This window comes from Sarcophilus harrisii, chromosome 6, assembly GCF_902635505.1.
Source record: "Sarcophilus harrisii chromosome 6, mSarHar1.11, whole genome shotgun sequence".
NCBI classification, from domain to species: Eukaryota; Metazoa; Chordata; class Mammalia; order Dasyuromorphia; family Dasyuridae; genus Sarcophilus; species Sarcophilus harrisii.
Genome location: NC_045431.1, coordinates 379,424 through 391,949, shown reverse-complemented (window position 1 = coordinate 391,949; position 12,526 = coordinate 379,424). Strand labels below are relative to the sequence as shown.

Here is a 12,526-nt window from a genome sequence, read left to right as displayed (position 1 = left end):
GCAGGGTTTCCACATGGCTTTTTTCCCAAACCTGAATCTCAGTCAGGCACTTTGCAGACCAGCCTCATGATGGCTGTGAAGAGCACTCCGATTCCCTTTCCAGGTTGTTGCCCCCACCAAAGATTTGGCCCCCACCAATGATTCCTGATGCACGAACCAGGGACATTCTCTCACCAGGGCAGTGGAAACCACTTCTGGTCTGAGCTCGGCCCCTTTCTTAAATTCAGAAGCTCTCCTCAGTGGGGAGAGAAGAGCCTTAGAAGGGATCTCAAGGCTCATCTCCCCCAATCTCTGTGGTTTGCAATGCAGGAAAGCGGAGTCAGAGAGCAGGCTGCCCCTCTCTGGAGCCATCTCCTGCTTCACACAACTATCCTGGGGAAGAGGGAGCACCAGTGATATACCAGCTCTCTACATAGGAGCAACAAACCCAGTGGTCAATCACTTTGGAGCAATGGCAAGATTTCAACTCGGGTTTCTTGACTCTGAGACTGATGCTCATCCTCAGCATAGTCTCTCTCCTAAGTTCTAAAAGATCAGGGTTTTTCTTCAAGATTCATAATACTTTTACTGCAAGGGAAAATAAAAGAGAAGGGATTTGACAGAGCCCAAGTTCACATTCTCTGTCTCTGTCTCTTATTGTCTCTTTGTCTCTCTCTGTCTCTGTCTCTCCGCACACATGAGCACACACAACCATACACACACACCTATACAAGTATGTGTGTGTATAAGTATATATTTTCTAACCATAATGATATCAGCAAATCAAAACCACAGTCTTAATTGAGTGGGACTGTCCTAATAATAGAGATTTGGTTATTATTCCATACTATTGGTTGCTCACAATGACTCCACAATGAATTCAATTTAAAAGTATTCTGTGCAACCACGTTTTTTTCTCGAAGAACCAGTTGTTCCCAGCATGCCGCTGCTTCTACCTCTTTGTACCTATGCTAGCAGTTACCACATGTTCACTAATAACAAATACTGAGAGACCTGGGAGAAGCTTAACAAGGACCCTTGTCTGAAAGCTCTCTGGCTTGCACTGTTTAAAAGGTCCCTCATTAAAGAACATTCCTCTGAGTCTCAAAGACATTCCAGTCTTCAAAGGTTCGTGTTCAATTATAGTATCTCTTGGATAACACCATGAGTAGATATCAGCCACTACTTCATCAAGAATTAGTAAAAAAAAAAAAAATCAGCTGAGAACAAGACCCTGTGATAAGGCAAGAGGGAAGAGGGGAGCTAGGACTGGGGAGAAGGAGGCTGAAATGAAGTCAAAAGCCAAACTTCATCTCTCCCCATTCTCTTACCAATCTTGTCTAGTTCCATACTTAGAATGGACTTGGGGAGGTGGAAGTGGAAGATGAGGCTGGAGCTGTGACTCACAGGAAGTGGGTTATACTTTTCTACAGCTGCTTTCTGAAACCCCACAGGACTTTGCTGTGGGGCTATGGTCAGCTAGTTGCTGGGCCCAGCTCTGCCTTTTCTCCCTAGGACTGCCCTGTAAGTCACAAGGAGAGGGAAGGACTCCCAAATACACTCTTCAGCAATGGAGCCTGAGACCAGACCTTGCTACAAGCCAATTCCCTTTATTGATCTCTAAGACCCAAATCAGATTACCGGCTCACTCCAGTGATCCACAGTTCTCATCATTTCAGCCTTCCTCTTGTGCCAGTTTCCTTGGCTCCAACCAATCTTCTTTCTGGCTCTTGCCAAAGAAGTTCCAACATCCAGCCCCTCTTTACAAAGTCAGAAAGCTGAAATTCTGATTTATGAGCCACCTCTTTTGACTTATAGAGTAGAATCCCTGCCTCCTGGTCAAAGTCATATACTGACAAGCTGATCCTCTCTCGGAGGAATTGATATATTTAGAAATTCTTATTTTAATAAATGTCAAAAGCATTCCCAAATGGACAGAAAGTAAATAGCATTGTTCACCCCCACCCCCACCATCTCCTCTCCTTGCTAAGAGCCAAGACAGAACATTCCCATCAAAAGGGTGCAAGTCCCTGGAGGGGCAGAAATAGGTTTTTGTCTTAAGATCTTTAGTGCCTAGGCAGAAGGAAGCCATAGCATAATGGATGGACTATTAAATGTTAGACCCCTTGGGTTTCCATATCCCCTTAATGCCAGACACAATCCTGTAATACTGTCCTGTCCTTAAACAAGACATAAGGACCCACACGAGCAGCGTTAGGTCAAGAAAACAATGGCCTTGAATGTGAAAAAAGAACTCTAGGAAACCCCCCAAAGTCATCTGCTATATATCCTTGAGACAACCCAGAACTAGTGCCAGAAAGCATCGATATTCTGATGATATGCTAAGAGATTGCTATGAAAAGGAAAGGAGGCACCAATGCAGAGAAGCTTTAGGTTCAGCTACCAAGATCTCTACCTTGATAGGAACCCAGAAGCATGACCAAGGAAATCAGCAACAGAGGAAAAGCTACAGAAAGGGCTCTGAATTGGGGATGCAAAGTGGAGGGAGGAGATTCAAGTGTAATTCCAAATCCATTTTTAATGTGAATACATGGTTAAGGCTACTTCCACAAAATAACCCATGGATTTAATCATTCACAGTTATGATGAGAAACAAGAGCAAAGTCCTACTAAAATGCATGGATCATGTGGTGATCAGCATGTGGGGCTGTTCATTAAATAATTTTATTCACTGATTTTATTCTAAGTTAATGAGATACAAACAGGGACCTGACCACCTCCTGTGTACCATCTCCTCCTTTTAAAGCTCCTGAGGTTCAGTCTCCACGAAGACTCCCTGAAACCACTCAGTCAAGGGGTGAAAGACAAGTGATAGTCAGGCACCCTTACCTCCAACCCCATCTTCAGAGTCAACTTCATAGATGCTTTCACCTTCCATATTCTCCAGGAGAGCCAGGTAAGGTGTGAAATTTCCCGGTGATGACCTGTTCAGGCTCCAGAAGAAAGTTGAATCCACCCACTCTGCATCCAGCAAGTAGTATCTTTCAAACAAAATGTGAAAACAAAGCCATTGGATAATTTCGGCCAAACATGGGAAAAATTCCCACCACCCCCACCAAAAAGAAGAAAAAAATGGGCAGGGAATTTTGGCATTAATCAGTTTCCTACTTGATGACCAATATCTTTGACTTGAGCATCCTTTGATGGTTTCAGGACATGGATGGATATTGGCAACGGAGAAAGAAGTCCACTGTGGTTTATGGGCCCATTCCATCACCCATCAGCGAAGACTCCAGAATGAATAGTAATAGACAAGCAAAGATCACAACGTCTCTAGAACACACAGAAAAACAGATGGAAAGATAAAAACAGGGGCAACCTGAGAGGGTCAAGCCAGTGGCCCTCTCCAATAACTCTCTTGTATTGAGTGGAACAAGCTCCTAGGAGTGTGCTGGGATGGATCATAAAGGGCAATCCATGTTTGTAACCTCCTCCTCCGGGATTTTTGGCTTTTCTTAGTGTTGGGGTCTTAACGTTGCTTGGTCATTCTCTTGCCTTGGAGAAAGTTTTCATTTAGTATTTGAATGAGAAGTTTCCTCACTGCAGTAAATGAAGGTGGCTGGATAAAAGGGAATTTAGGTGAGTTGAAATCTTCAAAGATGGTTTCAGGAAGATGTGCATTTCTCCCAAAGGGCCAGTGTAATTTTTTTAGGGTTTTTTCCCTAGACCAAAAAAAGGGAATCTGTGATAAATGCAAAAAAACTAACAAACAATGAGCTGGTCATTATCTCGAGAGCTACAATGTACCTTCAAAGGTGAGCCCAGTTCACTGGTTTTATAGAGGGAAGCTCTGAAGCCCGAGGTCATGAGGCAGGAGGTAGGAGACCCTGGATTCAAATCTTGGACCTTTGACTACAAATTCCCTGCTTCTACTGACTTCTCACTGAGAAGCCAGCTCAACAAAAACCACCACCAAAACCCAACAACAACAACAAAACAACCCCCCAAAAATATCTTGATAAGAAGACCCAGAAAAAACACTACATTTGAGCAAGTAAAATGTGTCTTTTGACATCATTCCCAGTTGTGTGGGAAAGAATAAAGTATAGTGAGAGAAAGGATGTTCTCAAGACATGCCCTATTCATTTCTGGGAAGATTTAGTTTGAATTGAGAAAAGAAGTGGGAAATATGAACCTCACCCTCTGACTGAAAGATAGAGAGAAAGAGAAACAAAGAAAGAGAGAGAGAAAGAGAAAGAAGGAAAGAGGGAGGGAGGGAGAGAAAGAGAGGTAAGGAAGGAGTAAAGGGAAACGACAGAGAAGGGGGGAGGATAGCAGAGAGAAAGAGGTTGGAAGAAAGAGGGAGAGACAGACAAAAACAGAGACGGAAACAAAGACAGAGAGAGAGAGAGAGAGAGAGAGAGAGAGAGAGAGAGAGAGCCAATGAAATGAATGATTCAGACTCATGGAATCGTACATTTAGAGCGCAAAAAGAGATCTTATAGGTTAGCTAGTCCAATCCCTAAGTACACAGTGAAGAATCTCAGGCCCAGAAAATCATGTGACTTGCCCAACATCATCCAGGAGAGAGGCAGAATTCTAAGTTCACATGCTATGACTTCAGAACCAGCACCCTTTCTACTATACCAAGTCTATCTTGCAGAGTTGCCCTCATGATAGCCTATATCTTGGTGCCCTACTTCCTTTTGCAGTATGTTAAAAGCACAGTGATGGCCAGTGTTATTCTCTCTCTCTCTCTCTCTCTCTCTCTCTCTCTCTCTCTCTCTCTCTCTTTCTCCAGGCTATGATGACAGAAGGAACATTTTTCTCTTTGAGTTCACCTGAACTTGAGTAAAATTTCAACACTCCTTTGCTGTTCCAGGCAATTTGCCAAGACTACCCTTCCCTTGGGTCAGTTTTCCTCCAGTTGCCTTTCTTTTCATAACTGGCTTAACAATCCAAATACTCTGTATTTTTTAAATCTTAAAGCACTCTGGGTAAAAATAAATTGGGTGATTTCCATATCTTCACTGGCTTTAAGCTTCAATTTATGACCACTTTCCTCCAGTTGGCTTGATGCTTTCCATAAAGCAATATACTGAGGATGGATGCTGTTATGGAATATTATGACACTGCAAATTCTCAAGCAAGTTTCTAGGGAGAGCTCTTCAGCATCCTCTGTACCACACAACCACTTGACCGTCACATGCCCAGCACTGATCCTTGTACAGAGCAGGAACTTAGGAAATGTCTGTTGAATTAATGTCATCCAAAGAGCATTTTCAATTGGTGCTGAAGTTTTCTGAGTCTTCAGATTCTCTCTGTTTCAATGCTTGAAAACATCCATGGTTTGACTTGTGTGATTGTTTCCTCCATCACAGATACAAATCCTTTCAAACTCTTAGGAAATAGTTTTCATCAACTGCTGAAGTCAAAAGATGTGTCACCCAAGGGCCAATTTTCTGACGAGTCATTGTTGCAATATTATGCTGGATTTTAAGAAGCAATCATCAGTTTTGCATTACGTCCCCTCTTTCCAAGACCAGTTCTTTGCCCTATAATACTATTCTGACTACCCTGACTTTGATATAAAAACCACCATAAAAATAAGCTGCTCAGTAGTTGAGCATGATACCATGTGAATGAACTGAGCAAAAGTTTAACCAGTGTTCGAGGTAAAAACAAATAATAATAATTTCATTACCCCTTCATTTTTTGATTTCTACCTTAATGTAATATAAAATTAGGTATATCATTCTTCAACAGTTTAGAATCTTGAAGACCTCCTCTGTCCCGTCCATGAGGCGACCGATTCCATTGTTAATTTAAATCGTCAAAGTTTCTTCTTACATCTTTTCTCTGCAATTTCTGTTGAATTAATTGCTCAACTCCAATCCCAGGCAGAATATGTCTAATCCACTCCCTCTTCCAATCAAGCTTTCAAGGCAGTCAAGAACAGTGAGTGGGTCCTGTTCCAATCTCTCTTTTCTGTACAACGTGTCCTCATATAACAAGATACTTAAGAATCAACCATAATTTGAAAAGTTAGTTTGGACAGTATACTCATGAATGTTCACATACACAAACATTGGGGATATATAATGTTTTTACAGAGAGTTTTCTTGCGTATTTCCACCAGTGCCTCTTTGTTTGAAAGTATTAAACTTGTGAAACTTTTTTTCAGAATAATTAAAACATTGACACAAAACATCAATTCCAGAAGATATCAGTTATTTACCACCTGACAGATGCCTTTACTGGAAAAGAATATCTAAGTTCATGGTTTTTCACATAGATAAAAAGCTAATAAAAAGAACAATAATAGCAGTCCATATTTACATAGCACTTACAGATGTCTCACATAGTATGCTAAGTGCTTTACAATTATTATTTCATTTCACGAACCTCACAAAACCCTAGGATATGGATGCTATTAAGTTTTTTACAATTCAGGAATTTTAAGTGACTCATGAAGGGCCAAGCAGTTAGTAAATGTTTAAGGCTGAATTTGAACTCGGCTCTTCCCGATTCCAGACCCAGAGCTATGTATCCATTGCCCAACATTGTTGCCCCTCTTGTTGATGATGATATTTGTGATGATAAATGTGATTGAAACCACTGAAAAGATTTGATATCATAATATCATAAGACAGATTTGAAAACTCTTTTTGAGAAAACCTAGCCCAACCTTGCTTATTTCTCAGAGCTGGGAAGTCTCAGAGCAGGGAAGTACCTTGCCTGAGGATCATACAGAAGGGGAATAGCAGAGCTGATGCCTGGACCTTCCTCTCCTGATTTCCACAAGTTTCTGTCAAGTCAAATGTGTGGTTTCCTGAATATTTTGCCATCTGTAATCTAGAAAACGATTGATGTGAGCACTTCTAAAAAGATCCCAAGCTCAGCCCAGGAAAAGGAGGAGGCAGCTTTTGGGTGACTAGCTAATTGCCAGTTTGGACCCTAACAGTGAGGCCTTTGGATTTCAGAAAACTCTTTCGTAAAAAGTCACAGTACGTGGGTGTACAGTATTTCAAACGCTGTTAGATTGGGAAATTCTTTACTCTTCCAAAGCACATGTCAGAGATGCTGCCTGGGAATGCTAAGGGTTGAGAATTAGAGTGGGAGAGTGAAAGGCTACCCATTTCACAGATATGGTAAATGTAATCCAGCTAGGGGAAGATTGTCCCTGAAAATGCAATAGTCAGGACTGGAATCAAGGTCAGCAGTATCCCAAACCCAGCACTCCTCCCACAGTAGAGTTTTGTGGATGTTTTCTTACTAATGAATACCCGTATGGATAGTAGTCTTTAATTTGAGAAGCTTGGTCATTTTTGATGAGCCCTCTGTAAGAGTTCAGGGAATAACCCAGATGCTCAGGGGTTCGTGTCAGAAAGATGGGTGACTCCACTGTGTGCAAGGGCAGGGCAAGTCACGGTGGGCAGCGTTATCTGGACAATCTCCTGCTGGAAAACGTTTTCTGCTAAGGTTGCACCTAAGAACCTAATGGTGAGAACCAAAGGCCATGTCATATAATTAAAAGCAACAATGAGTCTGGTTTACAAAGAGCTTTCCTCCAAGTAGGGATGAGGAGACTGTGCTTTGGAAACCTTAAAGTATCCAACTATCCAAGGTCACACAGCCTTTACCTGTGTTGGTACTGTCCAGAGCTCTTTGCATTGGCCCACAATACATAGAATGAGGGTGACGCTCCCCAGGACTCACCAGTCATTTGAGTCTTAATGTTACAATAAAAGACTTGGGGGTCATCCAGTCCTGTCCATACCCCAAAAGGGACAGCCAATGTAACATAACTGGATCATCCAGCCGAGGTTTAAAGACAGGAAACTGACTATAGCCTCCTACATACCCTTCTTCCCCCTTTCTCCCATGGCCCATCGTTCCAATCTTCCCTTCATAAAGGAAGGGAGGGAGTGCCACTGAAAAAGAGGGCATCTCTAAATAATGATGGGGAGGAATTAAGGAAAAGAAACATGGAGGAAGCAAGACCCAGGAGCTCCCCTCTATGTCCATTTGATTCTGATTTTCTCAAGGAATTAGGGGAATGGTTATAAACTCAGATTTCACAGTCTCATGAATTGAGAGGCAAAAGGAATGTTACAGATCATCTGATTGGAGGAGTTAGGGCTGGAGGGAATTTCAGAGATCAACTCGCATCCACCAATGGTGAAGAGATGCCCAAGGTTACAGTAGGTGCTATCAGATCTCGCCTTCCTCCTTTTCTACTGCACCATGCTTAATGTTTTATGATTAAGAGACAGAGAGCTTCACAGCTTCAAATGATCTCCTTTGAGTCTACCAATATTCTTGTGAAACAGATGCTGTTGCTATTATCATCTCCATTTTGTCACTGAGAAAAATGAGACTCACCAAGGAAAAGTCAGAGGTCACCGAAGGTATAAGATTGGGAGGTGGGAGCAGCTGACTCCCCATCCAGGTCACTTTCCACTGCAAAGGGAATGGCCAACCTTTGGTCCTCTCCCGGGAGATGCCCAGGATGCCACTACATAAGACTTTGTTTTCTCCTCTGCCTGAGCACAGGTATGATAGAGAGAACAGTGAGGGATGGGAAGGGGCAACTCATTTACCTACACTGGAGAATCCTCTTGGACTCAAAAGAAAGTGTTTCTTCTGTGTATGCTGTGCAGAGCTTTAGAGCATAGAATTTGTGTATGTGTGTGTAGGGTGTGGGTGTAGGTGTGTGGGTGTGTAGATATAGATTTACAATGTCTATGTCTCGATTCTTTGGCCCAGAAACTTAAAGGCGCTTCTGAAAGCTAATGGCATCACAGGCTCAAGGATCAGGAGGGGAGGGGATCTGTGAGGTCACTAACTTCCCCTGAGACTGTAGATAACCTCTTCATTTATGGCTGAGGAAATTGAGGGTTAGAAAAGTAAAATGATCTAGCCAAAGTCACAAAAGCAGTAAATGCCAGTGGTAGGAACAAGCCCTGGATCTTCTGACTCCAGAGTGAGCACTCTTCATATTACAAATATTATATCTATGAAACTTACTTATGAACATTTATGTTCACATTATAAATATTCTAAATACATTCTATATTCTTGTGACAAAAGTTATGAACTTAATAAGCATTACAAATACAGTCATTTCAATAGGCATATAAAAACAATCCCAAAAAACTGCATATGAAAGTGGGAGTTTCTTTTAGGTACAAGTTGTCTTTTTTCTGTATTATCTATACTTTGGTTTTGGCTTTTGCTTATGTGTTACCTTCTCGATCTCCTCCTGTTCTCTCCTGCTTTTCCCTTAATAATTCAACAAAAAAATTTTTCTTCTCACTTAACCTACAACTCCCTTCTAATAGATGCAAAAACTCCTTTGTACAAATAAGTTTCGTTATGCAACACAAATCCTCACATTGTCTGTCTGAAAATATACATCTCTTTCTATTGCCTCTAGTTTATCACTTCTTTGCCAGTGAGTGGGAGATTTACTGGAGTCATAATTTGTCATTTCACTGATCATCCTTCTGGAGTCATTCAAAGTTGTTCGTTTGCACCATGATGTGGGTATTTTATAAATTGTTCTCTTGGTTCTGCACACTCACACAGGTCCTCCCAAGTTTTCTCTGAATCTGGCCCTTTTGTTACTTCTAATAATGTAATAATAAAATCGGACATTTCTTATAGTGTAATAATATAAGGTTAAGTAACCTCTGGATGTCATTTCCAAAATGGCAGGACCACTTTATCAGTGTGCCTGTCTTCCTAAGGCTCTCAAAAAACTTGTCATTTTTCTTTTGTGTCATCATTGTCAATCCAGTCATTATTAGTGTTTTGGGACAGTATTCAGTAGAGTATCAGCACTCTGACTTTATTCTTTCTGAACATTGCTTTTCCATATTGTTTTGACCAGTTATCTATCAGAAAATAATGCTTGTTCTTGTAATTTCAAATCTAAACCCAGATTCTTATTAGCTCTGTGACCTTGGGTTAAATGCATGATTTTTTCATCTGTAAAGTGTGGATAATAATTATCCCCCTCTCCCTAGGCCACTGTGAGGATCATATGAGATATATTTGCAAGGTATTTTGCAAAACTCAAAACACTACAGAAATTCTGGCTGTTATTATTAGCTATCATTATTTGAATCAATCTCCATTTTACTTGCATAATAAGGTGTTTGTCAGAGAAAGATGTCCTAATTTTTTTTAGTTACCTATTTTTCTTCTAACCATAATTATAATTTTGTTCATACATAAACTTTTATTTTATGCAATCAGAACCATCCCAGTTTATCCCCTGTGATCCTCTCTATTTTTTTGTCCAGAATGCTTTCCCTTTCCATAGTTATGAAAGAAGTTTAAGGTAGTTCTAATGAACATTTGATTAAAATAACTTATATGTAACAAAGATGTAAAGATAAGAGGGTATTTCTGCTTTTTAAAGTTTTTTATTCAAAACACATGCATAATTTTCAACATCCACCCTTGCAAAACCTTGTGTTCCAATTTTTTCTCCTTTCTTTCACTCTGTCCCCTCCCTTAGACAGCAAGTAATTCAATATATGTTAAACATGTGCAATTTTCTATACATCTTTCCATAATTATCACACTGCACAAGAAAAATCAGATCAAAAAGGGAAAAAGTGGGAAACAAAACAAAAAGCAAGCAAACAACAAAAAGGTGAAAAAAAACTCTATTGTGATCCACCTTCAATTCCCATAGCCCTTCTTCTGGGTGCAGATGACTCTGTCCATCACAAATTCATTGGCCTGAATCACCTTGCTGTTAAAAAGGGCCATGTCCATCAGAATTGATCATCATATAATCTTCTTGTCACTGTGTACAATGTAGTCTTGGTTCTACTCATGTTACTTAACATCAGTCATATAAATCTAAAAGGGTATTTTTCTTATGCCATAAGAACACAAATTCTCCTCCTGCCATCTTTTACTTATCCACATCTGCAACATGAGTCATTCTTGACTCTTTCTTCTCTTTCACCCCCATTTCTGGTCAGTAGCTAAATCATGCTACTTCTACCTTCCTAACATCTCTCACACCTAGTCCCTTCTCCCTACTCATACATCCCAGCCCTAATTACCGCATCCAGACTCTTCTTGCATCCATTATGTGCCTTCCTGAATCCATCCTCCACCAGACAAAATTGTTACTTCTAAACCATAGATCTGACTTGTGAAACTCCCCTATAACCATCTTCAATGGCTGTCTATAAAAGGAAAATTAAAATTCTCATTTGACATTTAAGACCCTTCATAATCCAGCTTTCTATTCTATATTCTATATTATCTAGTGACTATTCCTAAACCATCCCACCAGCGAGCTCTTTCTCATACTCCATCTCTATCTCAGTGCCTTGGCCCTTGCTGAAAATGTGCCTCCTCAAGTCTCCTTAAGACTCCCTAGCTTTCTTCAAAGCCATGAGCTCAGGTATTCTTTCTGGTACCAAGTTTTTCTAAGCCCCTTAGCTGCTAGTGTTTTACCTACCAAAATAATCTTGCGTTTACTTTCTATACAGAAAATATTCCACGTTTTATGGGGCCATGTTGTCTTCGTCTGTGGAGTTCATACTTTTTGAGTGCAGCCTCTAGCCCATTTTTAAAATCTGTGCCTCCCTGATAGCTAACATATCAGGCCTAAAATATACTCAAAATGCCACTGATGCTTGTGGGTTGACTGGTTCACAGGCTCTTCATTACAGGCCAGATTACTAGCTTTTCTCTGGATAAAACATGTCCTCTTCTGCCTGTGTGCCTGAAATATGCAATCTCTTCATCTCGCCTGGGAGAATCCCTCACTCCTTTCAAAGTACAGTTCTGGAGCTATCTTCTACATGAAGCCATTCTTGAGATCCTCAGTGATTAGCTCATTCTCTCTCTCTTTTGAAATTATTTTGTTTTCTTCTTTGTGTAGCCTGAAATGGAAAGTAAGTTCCCTGAGGGTAAGGATCAGTTACCTAATCAGAAAACAGCCTTTGATTCTGAAAATCACTTTTGTTTTTGCCTTTGTTTACCCAGTGGGAATAGGCTAGGGTATAGTTCCTGTCAGAGAGGGAACACTTAATAAAATAGAATTGACCAAGGGGAATAGCCTGCATCAAAAACACATTTTGTGTGTGTGTGTGGGTTTGAGAATTCCTTCTCTAAAACTTTTTTTTTTTTTGGTCAGGGTTTAAGAATCCCTTCTCTGAAACTGCTTCTGAAATACTGAAGGCCTTCATGCTCAGAGGCCCTCCATAATTTGCTCCCAGCCTCTGACCACACCTGCTTTTTTCTTGTCTTTTGATGATTTTTGGTCAAAGCGAATCCAATCTGACCTGATCTATAGCAATTAGTCTGGATCCCTCCTGGGCAATTAGTCACGTGCCTCTGCCTGGTGGTTGGCTCATCTGCTGCTGTCTCCAGAACTGATTCTTTGTGTTGTTATTTATATTTTCATGGGTTTATATCTTTTTTTTAATCATTCATCTGCATTATAAACTCCTTGAGAGCTTAGATCCTTTTGCAAGCCCCAGAGCACTTAGCCCGAGCACCACATAGAACATTAGAGATTCTGAGAATGTTGGTGCTGAAGGACAGCTCA

General features: G+C 40.7%; 1 protein-coding gene across 6 annotated transcripts in view; it reads right to left on the bottom strand.

Moving 5' to 3' along the window:
• Positions 1 to 12,526, bottom strand: part of PPP2R2C (protein phosphatase 2 regulatory subunit Bgamma) — a 301,475-nt gene that overhangs the window by 125,770 nt on the left and 163,179 nt on the right. For 2 of the 6 annotated variants that reach the window (XM_031943424.1, XM_031943423.1), the window contains exon 2: positions 2,830 to 2,981. The exons of 3 other annotated variants lie outside the window; for them this stretch is intronic. In XM_031943424.1, the coding sequence (XP_031799284.1) occupies positions 2,830 to 2,878 (49 nt within the window). In that variant the 5' untranslated portion in view covers positions 2,879 to 2,981. Of the gene's footprint in view, positions 1 to 2,829; positions 2,982 to 3,108; positions 3,274 to 12,526 lie in introns of all 6 variants that reach the window. One more of the 6 variants, XM_031943420.1, reaches the window with a different exon arrangement.